Source organism: Coregonus lavaretus (assembly GCF_964263955.1).
Source record: "Coregonus lavaretus genome assembly, chromosome: 6".
Classification (NCBI taxonomy): domain Eukaryota; kingdom Metazoa; phylum Chordata; class Actinopteri; order Salmoniformes; family Salmonidae; genus Coregonus; species Coregonus lavaretus.
In genome coordinates, this window is record NC_139993.1 from 50,188,595 (window position 1) to 50,209,881 (window position 21,287).

General features: G+C 44.2%; 1 protein-coding gene across 4 annotated transcripts in view; it reads right to left on the reverse strand.

The window, feature by feature from the left end:
* evi5b (ecotropic viral integration site 5b) overlaps positions 1 to 21,287 on the reverse strand; it is a 61,855-nt gene that overhangs the window by 11,036 nt on the left and 29,532 nt on the right. For 3 of the 4 annotated variants that reach the window (XM_084163247.1, XM_084163246.1, XM_084163248.1), the window contains 14 exons: positions 19,847 to 19,921; positions 19,199 to 19,324; positions 17,375 to 17,518; positions 16,914 to 17,003; positions 16,520 to 16,617; positions 16,261 to 16,321; positions 16,013 to 16,066; positions 14,588 to 14,620; positions 13,984 to 14,130; positions 7,277 to 7,408; positions 6,792 to 6,932; positions 6,130 to 6,288; positions 1,407 to 1,553; positions 494 to 589 (listed from right to left, as the gene is read on the reverse strand). In XM_084163247.1, coding sequence (XP_084019373.1) covers positions 494 to 589; positions 1,407 to 1,553; positions 6,130 to 6,288; positions 6,792 to 6,932; positions 7,277 to 7,408; positions 13,984 to 14,130; positions 14,588 to 14,620; positions 16,013 to 16,066; positions 16,261 to 16,321; positions 16,520 to 16,617; positions 16,914 to 17,003; positions 17,375 to 17,518; positions 19,199 to 19,324; positions 19,847 to 19,921 — 1,503 coding nt within the window. Of the gene's footprint in view, positions 1 to 493; positions 590 to 1,406; positions 1,554 to 4,213; positions 4,318 to 6,129; positions 6,289 to 6,791; positions 6,933 to 7,276; positions 7,409 to 13,983; positions 14,131 to 14,587; positions 14,621 to 16,012; positions 16,067 to 16,260; positions 16,322 to 16,519; positions 16,618 to 16,913; positions 17,004 to 17,374; positions 17,519 to 19,198; positions 19,325 to 19,846; positions 19,922 to 21,287 lie in introns of those variants that run through there. The other variant, XM_084163249.1, reaches the window with a different exon arrangement.

The window sequence follows — 21,287 nt, forward strand, 5'->3', positions numbered from 1 at the left end:
AAATATCTGAACAAATTACACACGCTTTTAGTTCTGGTTTAACCGAGAGTACCCAATCAAGCATGAGCATGATTGGTATGATATATGATATGATATGCCAGACTAAGATGTCACACTGTCCTTCCTGGAGATGATCATGGTTTCTTGGCACACCTTTCACCTCTGCAGTAAACTGTCACTTTAAAAATACCCCACCTTCTTCCTCACATCAATGAAGAACACTAAAATAGATACAGGCTCTAAACTGTAAACCTTCCTTTAGGCGTATGGGGCGTCTCTGTGTCAAGAGTTGAGGCACTCAGAGTTAGCCTGTGTGCTCAGATGTTGGAGTGGGTATGGAGTGTTGAACTGTGGGTTATGGTGAGGAGAAGTCTATGGACTGGACATAAATTAAGCCTAGTCATGGACTATGAAGGACTGTCAATATAGATTAAAAGTACTAGCACCAAGCTAGTGTGACTGTGAGGGAGGGAGGCCGGGTTAAGTACTGTACCTGTATCTCCAGTTCAGAGATCTGTTGCTGCAGCTCGGCCATGGCAGCGATGTTGTCAGCCTCTCTCAGCCTCACCGCCATCACCTCCTCCTTGTTCTGAAACAAACAAATGAACAAACAATGTCAAGCCAGAGTGTCACCGAAAATGAAATGTTAATTCGCACACCACCATGAGTCTCCCATTTGAGGCGCAGAGTTGACTTTATTGTAGAAAAGATAGGCTAACTGCCACACAAACAAATGGCTTTTACCTCCACTGAAGTAATGTTTCTAGAGAGTGTTATTAAAGACATGTTGACAGCCATTACATACTGTAAGCCCCAGGGTCACAACAGGGTGCATTTGTGTGCTACACTTAACACAAATGTTGAACCTTCTGAAACAGTTGTTTAGTATGATTCCTGCAGTAATCCCCGAGAGACAAGGGGTGTTGCTGATCTGCAGAGAGCAGTTTAAAACACACACACACACACACACACACACACGTTTAACAACATCAACAGCACAGAGATGTTATCTGAAGATGTCAAGCAAAACAAACTGCTTCCCTCTTCAGAACCGGGACTCTGAAGATCTGATTTTAACAAGAAGCAATGGATCAGATAAAGGATGATTTTGACAACTCAAACTCAAGGTTTTCAATATTTCCAGTTTGACTGATTGTGGGGCTGATACACTCATACCCTTTTCACACCATCATGCCGACCCAAACCAAACGGTGTATTTTCTTTTCACACTGTCCTTTCCGGTATGGTTCCCGCTACTATGGTGGATGCATAACCAGGCCAGCACAGTACAGCTCAGTTTGTCTCAGCTTGGTTCGACTCAGAAGTGTGTATAGGGTATCAGTGGAGAAGCATCCAATCACCTGGTTGGCTATAGTCATCCCAACAGCAGACAGACTCTTTCTTACCTTGCACTCAATCTCCGCCTGTTTGCGTTTGATCTCCTGCAGCTGAACGTGTAGGCCCTTATTCTGGGCCGTCAGCACAGTCACACGCTCCTGAAAGCCCCGCCCCTCCTGCTCCGCCCGACGCAGCTGGTTGCTATGGATCTGGTTCTGCCGGCGGGGAAGGATATGGAAGGTAAATATTGGGAGGGGGCAGTTTCCTCATTACACATTTCTATTATATCACAAGAGGCAACCCATTTAAAGCAAGTTCTATAGCTTGTATCTGCTAAATGGCATTGTTCACCTACTACATTAGAAAGTAGTAACTGAAAAGGTTTGCCCTTTTCAACTCTGAATACAACACATCCTTATGGGAGCGCCTGATACTTTGACAGTTAAGAATATGTACCTCTGCTGCCCCCTCGTGGTTGGACAAGGCAATAGAAGAGGCCATTTGACTACTCCCACACATGCATGTGAAGATTAATTGGTACTAGGGCTGCATGACATGTTTATCAGCGTAACATTTTTTTATGCCGTTAATCGCGACTCCATTTCTTCACCGAACGGAACCTTTTAAGCGCATATATTTCTGCACGGACCCTTTCAAGCGCAGAACACAACAAGGAACAAATCAAATCAAATGTATTGGTCACATACACGAGTTTAGCAGATGTTATTGCGGGTGTAGTGAAATCCTTGTGTTTCTAGCTCCAACAGTGCAGTAATATCTAACAAGTAATATCTAACAATTTCACAACATATACCCAATACACACAAATCTAAGTAAAGCAATGGAATTAAGAATATATCAATAAATATATGGACGAGCAATGTCAGAGCGGCATAGACTAAGATACAGTAGAATAGTATAGAATACAGTATATACATATGAGATGAGTGATGCAAGATATGTAAACATTATTAAAGTGACTAGTGTTCCATTTATTAAAGTGGCCAGTGCTTTCTAATCTATGTATATAAGCAGCAGCCTCTAATGTGCTAGTGAAGGCTATTTAACAGTCTGATGGCCTTGAGATAGAAGCTGTTTTTCAGTCTCTCGGTCCCAGCTTTGATGCACCTGTACTGACCTCGCCTTCTGGACGATAGCGGGGTGAACAGGCAGTGGCTCAGGTGGTTGTTCTCCGTGATGATCCTTTTGGCCTTCCTGTGACATCGGGTGCTGTAAGTGTCCTGGAGGGCTGGTAGTTTGCCACCGGTGATGCGTTGGGCAGACCGCACCACCCTCTGGAGAGCCCTGCGGTTGCGGGCGGTGCAGTTGCCGTACCAGGCGGTGATACAGCCCGACAGGATGCTCTCAATTGTACATATGTAAAGGTTTGTGAGGGTTCTAGGTGCCAAGCCAAATTTCTTCAGCCTCCTGAGGTTGAAGAGGCGATGTTGCGCCTTCTTCACAACACTGTCTTTGTGGGTGGACCATTTCAGTTTGTCAGTGATGTGTACGCCGAGGAACTTGAATCTTTCCACCTTCTCCACTGCGGTCGCGTCGATGTGGATAGGGGGGTGTTCCCTCTGCTGTTTCCTGAAGTCCACGATCATCTCCTTTGTTTTGTTGACATTGAGTGAGAGGTTATTTTTCCTGGCACCACACGCTCAGAGCCCTTACCTCCTCCCTGTAGGCTGTCTCGTCATTATTGGTAATCAAGCCTACTACTGTTGTGTCGTCTGCAAACTTGATGATTAAGTTGGAGGCGTGCTTGGCCATGCAGTCATGGGTGAACAGGGAGTACAGGAGGGGACTGAGCACACACCCTTGTGTTGAGGATCAGCGAAGTGGAGGTGTTGTAACCTACCTTCACCACCTGGGGGAGGCCCGTCAGGAAGTCCAGGACCCAGTTGCACAGGGCGGGGTTCAGACCCAGGGCCCAGAGCTTAATGATGAGCTTGGAGGGTACTATGGTGTTTAATGCTGAGCTATAGTCAATGAACAGCATTCTTACAATGGTATTCCTCTTGTCCAGATGGGATAGAGCAGTGTGCAGTGTGATGGCAATTGCATAGTCTGTGGATCTATTGGGGCGGTAAGCAAATTTAAGTGGATCTAGGGTGGCAGGTAAGATAGAGGTGATATGATCCTTGACTAGTCTCTCAAAGCACTTCATGATGACAGAAGTGAGTGCTATGGGGCGATAGTCATTTAGTTCAGTTACCTTTGGTTTCTTGGGTACAGGGACAATGGTGGCCATCTTGAAGCATGTGGGGACAGCAAACTGGGATAGGGAGAGATTGAATATGTCTGTAAACACACCAGCCAGATGGTCTGCACATGCTCTGAGGACGGGACTAGGGATGCCATCTGGGCCATCAGCCAATGCGCGGGTTAACACGCTTAAAAGTCTTGCTGACGTCGGCCATGGAGAAGGAGAGCCCACAGTCCTTGGTAGCAGGCCGCGTCGGTGGTACTGTATTATCCTCAAAGCGGGCGAAGAAGGTGTTTAGCTTGTCCGGGAGCAAGACGTCGGTGTCCCCGACGTGGCTGGTTTTCCTTTTGTAGTCTGTGATTGTCTGTAGACCCTCGTGTCTGAGCCGATGAATTGCGACTCCACTTTGTCCCTATACTGACGTTTTGCCTGTTTGATTGCGGAGGGAATAACTACACTGTTTGTATTCTGCCATTTTCCCAGTCACCTTGCCGTGGTTAAATGTGGTGTTTCGCGCTTTCAGTTTGCGCGAATGCTGCCATCTATCCACGGTTTCTGGTTAGGGTAGGTTTTAATAGTCACAGTGGGTACAACATCTCCTATACACTTCCTGATAAACTCAGTCACCGTATCAGTATATACGTCGATATTATTATTTGAACCTACCCGGAAAATATCCCAGTCCGCGTGATCAAAACAATCTTGAAGCGTGGATTCCGATTGGTCAGACCAGCGTTGAATGCATGGGTACTTCCTGTTTGAGTTTCTGCCTATAGGAAGGGAGGAGCAAAATGGAGTCGTGGTCAGATTTGCCGAAAGGAGGGCCGGGGGAGGCCCTTGTATGCATCCCGGAAGTTGGAGTAGCAGTGGTCGAGTGTTTTAGCAGCGCGAGTACTAAAGTCGATGTGTTGATAGAACTTCAGCAACCTTTTCCTCAAGTTTGCTTTGTTAAAATCCCCAGCTACAATAAATGCAGCCTCAGGATATGTGGTTTCCAGTTTGTATAGAGTCCAGTGAAGTTCTTTGAGGGCCGTCGTGGTATCGGCTTGAGTGGGGATACACACGGTTGTGACTATAACCATTTGATTTGATTGTGAGGTATTCTAGGTCGGCTGAACAAAATGACTTGAGTTCCTGTATGTTATCACAACTACACCATGAGTCGTTAATCATAAAACATACACCTCCGCCCTTCTGCTTCCCGGAGAGATATTTATTCCTGTCTGCGCAATGAACTGAGAACTCAACTGGCTGGACCGACTCGGACAGTATATCCCGAGAGAGCCATGTTTCCGTGAAACAGAGGATGTTACAATCCCTGATGTCTCTCTGGAAAGAAACCCTCGCCCTGAGCTCATCAACTTTATTATCCAGAGACTGAACATTAGCGAGTAATATACTCGGAAGCGGTGGGTGGTGTGCACGCCTCCTAAGTCGGACTAGAAGGCCACTCCAAGTACCTCTCCTCCGGCGTTGTTTTGGGTCGGCCTCTGGAATCAGTTCAATTGCCCTGGGGGGTGCGAACAAAGGATCCGCTTCGAGAAAGTCGTATTCCTGGTCGTAATGCTGGTAGTGCTGGTGAGTTACCGCCGCTCTGATAGCCAATAGTTCTTCCCGGCTGTATGTAATAACACAAACAATTTTCTGGGCTAATAACGTAATAAATAATACATAGCATTACAGTCAATGCTAGCACCTTTACATCGCTGAAGACCTTGTGCCTCTAACCAAAATCATGTCAAAGTTAAGCCCAATATTACCGGAGCTATGTTTTTAATTTTTTCTGCGGACTCGTGTGCATGTCGCGGGCCGTTTTAAATTACTTTGATAACAAACATTGTTTAGCTATCTAGTCATGTTACCCAACTAGCAACCTGATAACTTGACCACTGACTAGGCTATGCAGAAATGCGGATGGCACAGGAAGAACTGAAAAGGGATAGGCTTCTCAAAGAGTTGCTTCAAAGGTGGGGTGTGTATGATTGTGTGTGTGCGTGTGTGTGTGTGAGACAGAGGATGTGTGAGAGAGCGGGAGCAAGTGGGCGAGTTCGTTTTATATGGCCCGGTGCCCCAGGTGGGTGGAGATTTCACTTAAAGACCAATGGAATGGCCTAAAATGTACAAACTCCGCCCACCCGGGGCACCGGGCCATACAAAACGAACTCGCCCAGCGAGAGGGCGATTGTGGAGGCCTTTGTGTGTAAAGTTATCTGAACAGTACAGATGGTTACAGTGTTTTCATAACATTGCTGGACAAGTTTAAAAGCTCTTTGTTCTTTGTACCCATAGAGCCAGTAATTATTTCCTATAGTCACAATCATTTAGAATGCCTGAAGCTTTAACACTGTGTGTATGTGTGTGTGTGTGCGTGTGTGAGAAAGAGACAGAGAGAGTGTGTGCTGTGCACAAGTGTTAAAACTTCAAGAACATTGATAAGAGGGAGTAGGCCTACTGAAAAGCTTTGTTTAGGGCCAATTTTGAGCAAATTCAAAAATGTACTCCATTATTTTTATCATTTGACAGCCATAACTGGTACACTACTAATATTTCTACAAAGGCTGAACTGTGTCTGTCTTACTGACCTGTGTCTCCAGCTCCATCATCCTCTGACGAGTCTCTCTGAGTTCTGCCTGGGCCTCAGCCTCCCGTAGCCTGACACTCATCAGCTCGTCCTGTAGCTCAGACACAGCATTCTTCCTAGGGCTGTCCTTCCAGCGGCCCGCCGTACGCGCCAGGTGACGCTATAGGAGCAGGGGGAGAGGGGGGAAGCACGCAGTCAACCAAAGATGTTATGCAACTAAAATAGCTGAGTCCTCAACTCATACACACATGGAGATTGAGCAAGATGACAAAAATACATTTAACATCTATATCCGGTATAATCATATTAATCATCTATGGGTCTCTTAGTGCTGTGTCTTGGACATGGTCCTCTGTAGCTCAGCTGGTAGAGCACGGCGCTTGTAACGCCAAGGTAGTGGGTTCGATCCCCGGGACCACCCATACACAAAAATGTATGCACGCACGACTGTAAGTCGCTTTGGATAAAAGCGTCTGCTAAATGGCATATTATTATTATATTATTACTCATGGTACAGCTGAGATAGTCAAGTCACACTCATATCAAATTGTATTTTAAGTTCATCAGTTTCAATACACTATAGACCTACAGAAGGAAAGTGTGTTGGTGTGTTTGAATCTTCCATGTGTGTGTACGGTGTGGAGAATAGATTTTCGTCCTCACCTGCCAGTGCTCCTCCAGGTCTCTGACCTGTTGTCTGAGTTCCTTCAGCCCCATCACAGCTTCAGCCTCTCTCAGCTTCACTGCTATCAGCTCCTCCTGCAACCGCACCACGTTGGTGTCATCTGGCAGGGACGTGTTCCTCTGGGGGACAGACAGAAACACAGACACAACCAAAACAATGACTGAGAAGACTCAACTTCAGGATGCTTATGTCATGGACCAGGAGAGGGACAGTAAAATACCAGGGATGCGTTCAGCAGGGCACAACATTGTGGAATTTTCAGATATAAATATATTACGTAGAAAAAACCTCTAGTCTCTACATGTAGAAAAGGAATCACGTCCGCTCTAGTCATGACATTTCTATCTGCAATATCCCACAATGTTTGCCTATTCCAGACGGAATGCCTGACAGAGGTATGGGACTAGGAGGCACTGTGACAGTGAGTGAATTGATGATAGACAGTCTGAGCCAGTTAACACACCTTCTCTATGTCCAGGATCTTGTCTTGCATCTCCTTGAGGGCACACTGGGACTCAGCCTCCTTTAGCCTGGCCTGAACCAGCTCTCTCTCCAACTGCAGGATGGACTCCTCTGTGTAGAGCGGGTTGCCCTTCTACAGTAGCGAGGAAGCGGGAGGAGAAAGAGGAAGAGGAGAGAGGAAGGAAGAGGAGAGAGGAAGGAAGAGGAGAGAGAGAGTGAGGAAGAGATCTAGAGCTTTATCGGACTCCGGGAAACCAGCCCATAGTGTCCTTAAGGTTAGTCTGAGTGGGAATAATGTGTTGAATCTTGAAATAACTGGTAATTCATAACTACCTACTTCAAAATCACATTACAATACACACATTGTTTCGAAACAATATATATGTAATGTATAACAATATACAGTGAGGAAAAAAGTATTTGATCCCCTGCTGATTTTGTACGTTTGCCCACTGACAAAGAAATGATCAGTCTATAATTTTAATGGTAGGTTTATTTGAACAGTGAGAGACAGAATAACAACAAAAAAATCCAGAAAAACACATGTCAAAAATGTTATAAATTGATTTGCATTTTAATGAGGGAAATAAGTATTTGACCCCCTCTCAATCAGAAAGATTTCTGGCTCCCAGGTGTCTTTTATACAGGTAACGAGCTGAGATTAGGAGCACACTCTTAAAGGGAGTGCTCCTAATCTCAGCTTGTTACCTGTATAAAAGACACCTGTCCACAGAAGCAATCAATCAGATTCCAAACTCTCCACCATGGCCAAGACCAAAGAGCTCTCCAAGGATGTCAGGGACAAGATTGTAGACCTACACAAGGCTGGAATGGGCTACAAGACCATCGCCAAGCAGCTTGGTGAGAAGGTGACAACAGTTGGTGCGATTATTCGCAAATGGAAGAAACACAAAATAACTGTCAATCTCCCTCGGCCTGGGGCTCCATGCAAGATCTCACCTCGTGGAGTTGCAATGATCATGAGAACGGTGAGGAATCAGCCCAGAACTACACGGGAGGATCTTGTCAATGATCTCAAGGCAGCTGGGACCATAGTCACCAAGAAAACAATTGGTAACACACTACGCCATGAAGAACTGAAATCCTGCAGCGCCCGCAAGGTCCCCCTGCACATGAAAGCACATATACAGGGCCATCTGAAGTTTGCCAATGAACATCTGAATGATTCAGAGGAGAACTGGGTGAAAGTGTTGTGGTTAGATGAGACCAAAATCGAGCTATATGGCATCAACTCAACTCGCCGTGTTTGGAGGAGGAGGAATGCTGCCTATGACCCCAAGAACACCATCCCCACCATCAAACATGGAGATGGAAACATTATGCTTTGGGGGTGTTTTTCTGCTAAGGGGGCAGGACAACTTCACCGCATCAAAGGGACGATGGACGGGGCCATGTACCGTCAAATCTTGGGTGAGAACCTCCTTCCCTCAGCCAGGGCATTGAAAATGGGTCGTGGATGGGTATTCCAGCATGACAATGACCCAAAACACACGGCCAAGGCAACAAAGGAGTGGCTCAAGAAGAAGCACATTAAGGTCCTGGACTGGCCTAGCCAGTCTCCAGGCCTTAATCCCATAGAAAATCTGTGGAGGGAGCTGAAGGTTCGAGTTGCCAAACGTCAGCCTCGAAACCTTAATGACTTGGAGAAGATCTGCAAAGAGGAGTGGAACAAAATCCCTCCTGAGATGTGTGCAAATCTGGTGGCCAACTACAAGAAACGTCTGACCTCTGTGATTGCCAACAAGGGTTTTGCCACCAAGTACTAAGTCATGTTTTGCAGAGGGGTCAAATACTTATTTCCCTCATTCAAATGCAAATCAATTTATAAATTTTTTACATGCGTTTTTCTGGATTTTTTTGTTGTTATTCTGTCTCTCACTGTTCAAATAAACCTTCCATTAAAATTATAGACTGATCATGTCTTTGTCAGTGGGCAAACGTAAAAAATCAGCAGGGGATCAAATGCTTTTTTCCCTCACGTGTTATACATTTTCACTCAGGTATACACTACCAGTGAAAAGCTTTAGAACACCTACTCATTCAAGGGTTTTTCTTTATTTTTACTATTTTTTACATTGTAGAATAATAGTGAATACATCAAAACTATGAAATAACACATATGGAATCATGTAGTAACCAAAAACGTGTTAAGCAAATCAAAATATATTTTATACTTCAATTAGCCACCCTTTGCCTTGATGACAGCTTTGCACACTCTTGGCATTCTCTCAACCAGCTTCACCTGGAATGCTTTTCCAACAGTCTTGAAGGAGTTCCCACATATGCTGAGCACTTGTTGGCTGCTTTTCCTTCACTCTGCCATCCGACTCATCCCAAACCATCTCAATTTGGTTGAGGTCGGGGGATTGTGAAGGCCAGGTCATCTGATGCAGCACTCCATCACTCTCCTTCTTGGTCAAATAGCCCTTACACAGCCTGGAGGTGTGTTGGGTCATTGTCCTGTTGAAAAACAAATGATAGTCCCACTAAGCCCAAACCAGATGGGATGGCGTATCGCTGCAGAATGCTGTGGAAGCCATGCTGGTTAAGTGTGCCTTGAATTCTAAATAAATCACAGACAGTGTCACCAGTAATGCACCTCCACACCATAACACCTCCTCCTCCATGCTTTACGGTGGGAAATACACATGCGGAGATCATCCGTTCACTAACATCGCGTTTCACAAAGACATGGCAGTTGGAACCAAAAATCTCCAATTTGGACTTCAGACCAAAGGACATATTTCCACCGGTCTAATGTCCATTGCTCGTGTTTCTTGGCCCAAGCAAGCTCTTCTTCTTCTTATTGGTGTCCTTTAGTAGTGGTTACTTGCAGCAATTCAACCATGAAGGCCTGATTCACACAGTCTCCTCTGAACAGTTGATGTTGAGGTGTGTCTGTTACTTGAACTCTGTGAAGCATTTATTTGGGCTGCAATTTCTGAGGCTGGTAACGCTAATGAACTTATCCTCTGCAGCAGAGATAACTCTGGGTCTTCCAATCCCTGTGGATTGATGAGGAATTGAAAAATTGTATGGTTGAGAGGGATGAGGCAAAAGAATTGCAAATAAGTCTGGCTGTACAACCGATTGGCAAACATATTGCAAATTGAAAAATCATGTGACTAAACTGAATAAAAAGAAGCAGAAACTACACTATGAAACAAAGATAAATGACATAGAAAATGATAGTAAAAAGCTTTGGAGCACCTTAAATGAAATTTTGGGAAATTCATCACAAAACCAACTGATATTGTCAACTACTTTAATGATTTTTTCATTGGCAAGATTAGCAAACTTAGGCATGACATGCCAGCAACAATTGCTGACACTACACATCCAAGTATATCTGACCAAATTATGAAAGACAAACATTGTAATTTTGAATTCCGTAAAGTGAGTGTGGAAGAAATGAAAAAAGTATTGTCTATCAACAATGACAAGCCACCGGGTTCTGAGGATAATAGTGGACGATATTGCCACTCCTATTTGCCATATTTTCCATTTAAGCCTACTAGAATGTGTGTGCCCCCAGGCTTGGAGGGAAGCAAAAGTCATTCCGCTACCTAAGAATAGTAAAGCCCCCTTTACTGGCTCAAATAGCCTACCAATTAGCCTAATACCAACCCTTAGTAAACTATTGGAAAAAATTGTGTTAGACCAGATACAATGCTATTTTACAGTAAACAAATTGACAGCAAACTTTCAGTATGCTTATAGAGGACATTCAACAAGCACAGCACTTACACAAATGACTGATGATTGGCTGAGAGAAATTGATGATAAAAAGATTGTGGGGGCTGTATTGTTAGACTTCAGTGCGGCTTTTGACATTATCGATCATAGTCTGCTGCTGGAAAAACGTATGTGTTATGGCTTTACTCCACCTGCTCTATTGTGGATACAGTTACCTGTCGAACAGAACACAGAGGGTGTTCTTTAATGGAAGCCTCTCCAACATAATCCAGGTAGAATCAGGAATTCCCCAGGGCAGCTGTCTAGGCCCATTACTTTTTCAATATTTACTAATGACATGCCACTGGCTTTGAGTAAAGCCAAAGTGTCTATGTATGCAGATGACTCAACACTATACATGTCAGCTACTACAGCGACTGAAATGACTGCAACACTTAAGTTGAGTTGCAGTTAGTTTCAGAGTGAGTGGCAAGGAATAAGTTAGTACTAAATATTTCTAGAACTAAAAGCATTGTATTTGGAACAAATCATTCACTAAACTCCAAACCTCAATTAAATATTGTAATAAATAATGTGGAGATTGAGCAAGTTGAGGTGACTAAATTGCTTGGATTAACCCTGGATTGTAAACTGTCATGGTCAAAACATATTGATACAACAGTAGCTAAGATGGGGAGAAGTCTGTCCATAATAAAGCGCTGCTCTAGCTTCTTAACAGCACTATCAACAAGGCAGGTCCTACAGGCTCTAGTTTTATCGCACCTGGACTACTGTTCAGTCGTGTGGTCAGGTGCCACAAAGAGGGACTTAGGAAAATTGCAATTGGCTCAAAACAGGTCAGCACGGCTAGCCCTTGGATGTACACAGAGAGCAAACAATAATAATATGCATGGCAATCTCGCCTGGCTCAAAGTGGAGGAGAGATTTACTTCATCACTGCTTGTGTCTGAGAGGTGTTGACATGTTGAAAGCACCGAGCTGTCTGTATGAATGACTGGCACACAGCTCAGACACCCATGCATACCCCACAAGACATGCCACCAGAGGTCTCTTCACAGTCCCCAAGTCCAGAACAGACTAAGGGAGGCGCACAGTACTACATAGAGCCATGACTACAAGTCCTCATGAGAGCCAGTTTCATCATAGCGCTGGATGGTTTTTGCGACTGCACTTGAAGAAACTTTCAAAGTTCTTGAAATGTTCCGTATTGACTGACCTTCATGTCTTAAAGTAATGATGGACTGTCATTTCTCTTTGCTTATTTGAGCTGTTCTTGCCATGATATGGACTTGGTCTTTTACCAAATAGGGCTATCTTCTGTATACCCCCCCCCCCCCCCCCCCACCACCTTGTCACAACACAACTGATTGGCTCAAACGCATTAAATTAACTTTTAAGCAGGCACACCTGTTAATTGAAATGCATTCCAGGTGACTACCTCATGAAGTTGGTTGAGAGAATGCCAAGAGTGTGCAAAGCTGTCATCAAGGCAAAGGGTGGCTATTTGAAGAATCTCAAATATAAAATATATGTTGATTTGTTTAACACTTTTGGTTACTACATGATTCCATATGTGTTATTTCATAGTTTTGATGTCTTCACTATTATTCTACAATGTAGAAAATTGTAAAAATAAAGAAACTCTTGAATGAGTAGGTGTTCTAAAACTTTTGACCGGTAGTGTATATCAAACATACTGTAGTATTGTACTGTAGTATCTTGTTCAACTGCTCACCGTTAACAACCTCTCTAAAATACACCAAGTAGTATGGCACTTCACTTTCAAAAACATATTCTCAATTTCACTGTTGATTTCCACAGAGGACAACAAATGAGCTTCCCTCTTCCAACTCATTATAAATGTTTTATGGATATAGCAGCACATTATGTAAAACACTGCTTCATTCCCTGCAGTGCAGACATTATCATCTCAACATGTTTCACCTTATCAATATTAAAAGGGTATGTTTGGCCAATGGATATACAGCACCAAGAGAGGGTCCTGCTGGCTGGGGTACCATCCATTGAACACCCATACATCAGATGCTTATAAATTCATGAATCCGTTCCTGGGAGTATGTTAATGACTGAAAAAGGTAGCTGCACTGCGTCAAACAGCATGTCCCGATTTGAAGTCATGCATGCAAACAGGATCATTATGTATAGTGAGAGAGTGCGAGACAGCGAGTGTGTTCTGTAGTGGAGAGGTAGGGAGAATCCATATCCACTGTCACCATCACTGACTGCAGTTTTGTTGCTAAGCAACGTACACATTTCAATTGGCCAGGCCTGGTGATCCTCCCTCCCATTGGGGGCACTGTAATAAGTGCCATTTAGAAGGCGCTTTAATCCAAAACAATTTACAGTACAGGGAGTACATACATTCACATACTAAAAATGTGTCTCTTGCTTTTCCATCACCACCAGAGGCATCATGCCCATAGGCGGCACAGGTGCACGTTCCCCATCAGATCTGCCCTGTTTAAAATAAAATACAAAAATATATTTTGGTTGTTTCTCTGTAATACTACTAGCCACCTATCAAATATATGAAGTTGGCTTTAACTAGCCCAGATTGGGAACCTATCTCCCGACCTCATAACTGGCTACCAAGAAGAAGCCATTTCAGACTATAAATCAAGTTAGATTAGCTAGCTTGCTACTGGCAAGGTTGGTAGACTTTAGAAAAGCAAGCAATTAGTAAATGTACTGAATAAGACTCACATTCCTTTCAATCTTTTGCCTAGATTTTAGCAGAGAAGCATTTTTTGTTTCTTTAAAAAAAATTACCACCAGTCAGGAGGATACAGACAGCTCAAGAGGTATGCTTAGATATGCAGAAAAATACATATTTTTTACATAGAATTAAGCTTATCCTCACAGCCATCCTCACATTGTGCCCCCTCAGATGTGTGGGGTGCATGACGCCCCTGATCACCTACCAACTGAGCCATACTGGACCTTCAACTTGAGCACTGTGCTACTCCTTACCAATAGGGGTCTCTGCTGGAGTTCCCTGATGGTGCTCTGTGCTAGCTCCAGCTGAGCTGTGGCCTCTCCGCTCTGCTGCCTGACCGTGGCCAGCTCCCGCATGACCAGGTAGGTCTCCTCTGCCTCCTGGGCACGCGTCACTTGTCCCTTTAGGACATAACCAACCGAGGGGTAGGATGAGCAGGGAGCACCACGGGGGTGGGATGGACGGAAGGGACGGGCAAATCAAAGATTATATAAAAGTGGGATTGGTAGTTTTGAAACGCATGCCGTTTTATTTCTCTGCAAATGTTTTTGATTGAGTCTCATTGGTTGACTCTGATTGATAGCTCTAAGCATTTTATATTTTGGCATGGTTCGAGATACTTGGGCATGCTGTTATGGGTGATTAGTTTTAGCCAAAGCGATCTGATTTCAATGTCCTCATTTTACATTAATTGATTTAAAAAATACTGTAATCAAAAAACAATTTATTGTGCCATCATTTAAAGGTAAAATTATGAGCATGCAAAAGCTATGTTGAGATAGAGAGAAATCTGAGAGGTGAAAAGTGCAACGTGAGGGGTGGGTGGGGGGGTAAAGGAGGAGAAAATAAAGTTTATACCTGGATCAATCTATCTGCCAAGGAAGCACTTTCCTACAAAACAGAAATATCCACAAGAGAGAGACCAAATAACACACAGTTATAACCTAAATAAATTGACAAAACACTTGATTTTGTTTTAAAAGGGAAATTCAATATTCATTGTCCTTCCTCCATCATTTTGGCAACCGATTAAGTCTATACGTAATTAATTAACAATTTGAGACAAATCCTAACTTCCACTTCAGTTTATTTTCACTTAGCCATGCATGCATTGATGTCAATGGGAGGAGTTAGGATTCGCCCCATAGTGTCTTAGTAATTGAGCCAGTTTCGGAGGTAGTAAAGGAACATGGTCTTCAAGGGTGGTGGTGATGATAAGTCGCTGTGATAAGGTTGTGGGGGGTAAAAATTAGAATTAGGTGGTGGTGGTAAGACAGACAACATGGTGATGAGTTTCAGACAGGCAAAGCAGAATAATAAGGCTAAAAAGGGCTAAGAGGAAAAGCAGCATTAGAAGTTAGCCATAAACAGCACAATAACAGTTGTTTAGATGAAGCCATGCTTTTTTAGGTTCGTGCCACACGGTTACGTTTTAGAAGCTTTTGAGTCATTCCAGTTAATATTTTGGGTATGAAGTTGCATCCTGTTGTTTGAAGCGATACTGTGATATGAGTGAGTGGTTATGTCCCAGACAGAGCCTGGTCGTTTGGGACAGATACGGAGGCTGTCCTCTGCCCAGGCCGCATTCATGGCGTCCTGGTGCTCTGACCAGTCCTGGCAATGCCTGTATCTTTGTGCTCTGACAAACACAGCGGACGATCCAAACAACATGCGTAACAACGGCAGCCGTGTACTCTGGCATGCAGTGCTCCTCTGCATCATCTTAGAGTGTACAACCATCACTCTCACAGTGAGTCCCATCAAGCGTATTACAGTTACAGCTTTAGTTAGTTAGTGTCCGGTGGAATTACAAAGAGCCCCAGAATGTAGCCTTGTGGAGCTCCACAGCCCGCTACAGTTTTAGAGTTTGACTTACCTGGTCCTGAGTGTGGATCTCAAGACTGAGACATGCATCTCAATGGAAGACCTGCATTCCAAAGCCAACTAGGATCCCTTTATCCAATAAGATACACACTGACAACACTCATTCTCCCCGTCAGTGATTGGACATTGGACAGACAGCCCACACCAGCACAGCCCAGTTAGTAACAACAACTCTGCCATGTGTCTTTAGTGACCAACGAGAGACACATGATGCATGAACAAGTACTTGATGGGTTAATGTATGTAGGGGGGGTTATGGTCTTGTTGTGTGAATAGCCACGACAAGGGTCCACTGGTATAATATGGCTTATTATTATGACTGGTGTCATGACATAGGATGGCAAGGAGTGCCACGGTTCAACTTGTAACAACCTCTTTCAACTCCTCCTTTTCACTCACTTTCTCCAGTGTGTCTATCCTCTGTTTCAGCAGTCTGTTCTCTGTGCGCAACCTCTGCAAAACAAGGACACACAAAAGATCATTATTCCAAACATCATACACAACTGGGTTTTTAAGTACAGTGCACTCAACTTAGGGAGGGCGGTTATAGTGATCAACCGCTTATAATGATCAAATGGAGCTGTACTGATGTGATGACTATAAGAGTGCATGGGTAATACGGCCAAACTAAAAACTCCACCACTCACCTTAATCTCCACCTGCTCCTCCATCTCCTTAGTTTTGATTGCAGTGTATTCCCTTTCTAACCTGAAAACAGGAGTTATACAGCATCAATACAGAGCACTGGCACCACTTGTACTTGCAGCAAGCATCCATCTCCAGTAACTACTGTTGCCATGACAGCTCAAGGGCCAAATCAATCAATTACATCTGCAGTTGTCACAGACGTGCTTTTACAGTAACCCGGCCTAGACCCCAGAGAGCAAGCAGAAGCGTACTACTCACTTCTTCATCTTCTTGGCATTGTACTTGACGTTATAAGCAGCCAGGATGACCTTGTCTGGTCCACTTTCCAGCTGGTGGGGAATTACCCTCTGAAAGTACTACAGCAGAGCAGGGAAAGACGATGGGTGAGTACCAGACAGACATGCTCAAATAAAGCAACTTCAAGTGTGTTTGTCTTTCAATCTGTATCCCATTGCCTGGTCCCAGATCAGTTTATGCCAACTCTTATGGTCATTGTCACGACAGAACAAACAGATCTGGGACCAGATTATGTATTTTATGCCTGCTAGTAACATTTGCCCCTCAGGGATGAAAAAAGTATATTGAATTGATAATTGTGTGCATTAACTCAGACAGAGTTGTTATTCCAATGGTTATGGCTGCTCAGTCATACCTGTAACATTCCCTCCATATCGAGCTGTATGAGTTCTGCCTGGTTCATCTGTAGGATGGCCAGCCCCACACGGAACACTATCTCTAGACCCTGAGACAAGCATTGCATGATCATAGCATTACATTATCTAGTAACACACGGAACACTATCTTCAGACCCTACGACAAAAGATGCACTGCGTTACCGAGGTGAAATTGAATTTTAGTCCACAAGATTTTACGTTATGTCCTTTTGGCCAAGGCCACCAGAGGGTGCCAATTGCTTGCATTTACTCACAGCCCGTTGTGTTTGCTGTAATACAAACTATATTCTGGACTCACTTGAAGTAGATTGTCAAACATGAGTAAATCAGAAATGTTCTTTAAAGCTACAATCTGAGATTTGTTTTCAGCAAAATGGCAGCCGTGCCACTTGTTTTGGTATACAGTTGAGGGATGAGGATTGCACCTAACTGGACTCACCTCTAACATGAAGATATCAAAGATCCTGGTGGCAACAGGGAGAGGGAATGAGGTGAGGAAGATCGTGAGGAACCAGGAAGAAGCATACATAGAGGTGTGGAAACTCTGGGCCTGGAAGTGGACATGGAGGTCTGGGAGAAGTTCCTGAAGGAGAGAGGGGGATGTTGGGAGAAAGAGAGAGAGAGAGAGAGAGAGAGATAAATAATATATTAAAACACATAACTTTTTACACATTTTGTTACGTTACAGACTTATTCTAAAATGTATATTACATAATATTTCCCCTCATCAATCTACACACAATACCCCATAATGACAAAGTGAAAACAGGTTTTTAGAATTTACATAAGTATTCAGACCCTTCGCTATGAGACTCGAAATTGAGCTCAGGTGCATCCTGTTTTCATTGATCATCCTTGAGATGTTTCTACAACTTGATTGGAGTCCACCTGTGGTAAATTCAATTGATTGGACATGATTTGGAAAGGCACACACCTGTCTATATAAGCCTGGGTCTAGATGAGACACTGTCCATCTAAGGTTTCCCAGGATCAAGGTGTAACTGTGGACTGCCCTGTATTCAATCTGTATTCATGCCCTGTATTCATGCCCTGCATTCAGCACCAAGCAGGGCTACTGACTCCATTTAAATTATGCACCATGAACCTACTGTACAACTCCATTGTATTGAGAACTATTGTGTTTCCATTTTGGAGAGCAAAAACCAAGCCATGAGGTCGAAGGAATTGTCCGTAGAGCTCCGAGACAGGATTGTGTCGAGGCACAGATCTGGGGAAGAGTACCAAAAAATGTCTGCAGCATTGAAGGTCCCCAAGAACACAGTGGGCTCCATCATTCTTAAATGGAAGAAGTTTGGAACCAAAGACTCTTCCTAGAGCTTGCCGCCTGGCCAAACTGAGCAATCAGGGGAGAAGAGCATTGGTCAGGGAGGTGACTAAGAACCCAATGGTCACTCTGACTGAGCTCCAGAGTTCCTCTGTGGAGATGGGAGAACCTTCCAGAAGGACAACCATCTCTGCAGCACTCCACCAATCAGGCCTTTATAGTAGAGTGGCCAGACCATAAAAAACAAGATTATCTGGTCAGTTGTTTTTTTTTTGTACATTTGCAAAAATTGCTAAAAACCTGTTTTTTTCTTTGTCATTATGGGGTATTGTGTGTAGATTGATGAAGGGGAATAAACAATTGAATCGATTTTAGAATAAGGCTGTAACGTAACAAAATGTGGAAAAAGTCAAAGGGTCTGAATATTTTCCGAATGCCTTGTATGACCCATCATGACAGTGACTGATTGTCATGATAAGAGCGTCTGCTATTTTTTTAAATATAAAATTGTTATTCATGATATTGTCTCAGTAAATCAACATTCTAACATAAGTCTCCTGAGTGGCGCAGTGGTCTAAGGCACTGCATCGCAGTGCTAACTGTGCCATTTGAGATCCTGGTTCGAATCCAGGCTCTGTCGCAGCCGGCCGCGACCGGGAGACTCATGGGCGGCGCACAATTGGCCCAGCGTTGTCCAGGGTAGGGGAGGGAATGGCCGGCAGGGATGTAGCTCAGTTGATAGAGCATGGCGTTTGCAACGCCAGGGTTGTGGGCTCGATTCCCACGGGGGGCCAGTATAAAAAAAAAAGATATGTATTCACTAACTGTAAGTCGCTCTGGATAAGAGCGTCTGCTAAATGACTAAAAAATGTAAATGTAAAAATGTAAATTCTAAGGACAGTCTAACTGTGCATCAATATTGCTCTGTAAAGGTTTGTCATTCATTCAATCGTGTTTCGAACCCACGCCAGGTCTTACCTGGATCATACACTCAAACTGGTACATGCAGAGTCCCAGCTCAGCCATACTGGGTTTGAACAGTTCTCTCAGTCTATAGTCCTGCATCAGTTTCACAAACACACAGAACGCCTCCTCTTCTGGCATCTGGTGACAGGGACACACACCAAACAACACTTAGAGATCATCAAGCAGATTACTTAACCTTCAACAAAATACTTCTTCAAACACCATCTAGACTAGAGGACAGACACACCCACACCGATTTAGGGCGGTTTTCACGGACACAGATTAAGCCCTAGACTAAAATATCCCTTCAATTGAGTTTTTTTTGTCCAGGACTAGGCTTAATTTGTGTCTGGGAAACCAGCCCTTAGAGACTTCACAATTTAATTAAACCATCAACAAAACATGTCTTCCTCATATACATAAAATACACATTAATCAGTTAATCACATGAACTCTCAGTACACAGTTCTCTCTCAGAAAATGTACTCTGATCAATATAATGAGTCTTTGTCAATGTGTGTAGTGGCAGGCTGCATGTGACCCATGACACAGCATGTTTCTATGTGAGTGAGGCTATGGGGTAGACAGCGTGTGTGTGTGTGTGTGTGTGTGTGTGTGTGTGTGTGTGTGTGGGGGGGGGGTAGACAGTATCATTATTACCTGCATGAGCAGCAGTCCGACGATGAAAGCACTTCCCTGACAGTAGCCGACCTCCCGGTCCACCAGAGAGTAGGCCTACGACAACAGGAACAGGAAGTGACCTCGGATCATGGTCATGAGAGGAGAGCTAAGCACTTGGGGCTGCAACTCAATTCCCAAATGGCAACCTATTCCCTACATAGTGCACTACTTTTGACAAAAAGTAATGCAATATATAGGGGATAGAGTGCCATTTGGGACGCAGCCTGGGTCTAGATAAGAAACTGTCCAGCTACGGTTTTCCATGATCAAGGTGTAACTGTGGACTCAACACTTTCTGCCCTGTATTCAATCTGTGTTCATGCCCTGTATTCAAGCTGTATTCATGCCCTGCATTCAAGCCCTGCATTCAAGCCCTGCATTCAGCACCAAGTAGGGCTATTGACTCCATTTAAATTCTGCACCCTGAACCTACTGTACAACTCCATTGTATTGAGAACTATTGTGTTTCCATTTTTTATATACACTACAAAAGGTATGTGGACACATGTTCCAAAATCATGGGCATTAATACGTTGGTCCCCCCTTTGCTGCTATAACAGCCTCCACTCTTCTGGGAAGGCTTTCCACTAGATGTTGGAACATTGCTGCGTGGACTTGCTTCCATTCAGCCACAAGAGCATTAATGAGGTTGGGCACTGATTAAGCCAGTCTTCCAATTCATCCCAAAGGTGTTCTTCCACACCGATCTCGACAAACCATTTCTGTATGGACCTCGCTTTGTGCATGGTGGCATTGTCATGCTGAAACAGGAAAGGGCCTTGCCCAAACTGTTGCCACAAAGTTGGAAGCACAGAATCGTCTAGAATGTCATTGTATGCTGGAGAGTTAAGATTTCCCTTCACTGGAACTAAGGGGCCTAGCCGGAACCATGAAAAACAGCCCCAGACCATTATTCCTCCTCCACCAAACTTTACTGTTGGCACTACGCAGTCGGGCAGGTAGTGTTCTCCTGGCATCCACCAAACCCAGATTCGTCCATCGGACTGCCAGATGGTGAAGCGTAATTCATCACTCCAGAGAACGCGTTTCCACTGCTCCAGAGTCCAATGGCGGCGAGCTTTACACTACTCCAGCCGACGCTTGGCATTGCGCATGGTGATCTCAGGCTTGTGTGCAGCTGCTTGGCCATGGACACCCATTTCATGAAGCTGCCGACGAACAGTTCTTGAGCTGACGTTGCTTCCAGAGGCAGTTTGGAACTCGTGAGTGTTGCAAACGAGGACAGACGATTTGTTAAATCGCTTCAACACTCAGCGGTCCCGTTCTTTTATTTTGTTGGTATTTTACCCCCGTTTTCTCCCCAATTTCGTGGTATCCAATTGGTAGTTACGGTCTTATCCCATCGCTGCAACTCCCATATGGACACGGGAGAGGCAAAGGTCGAGTCGTGCGTCCTCCG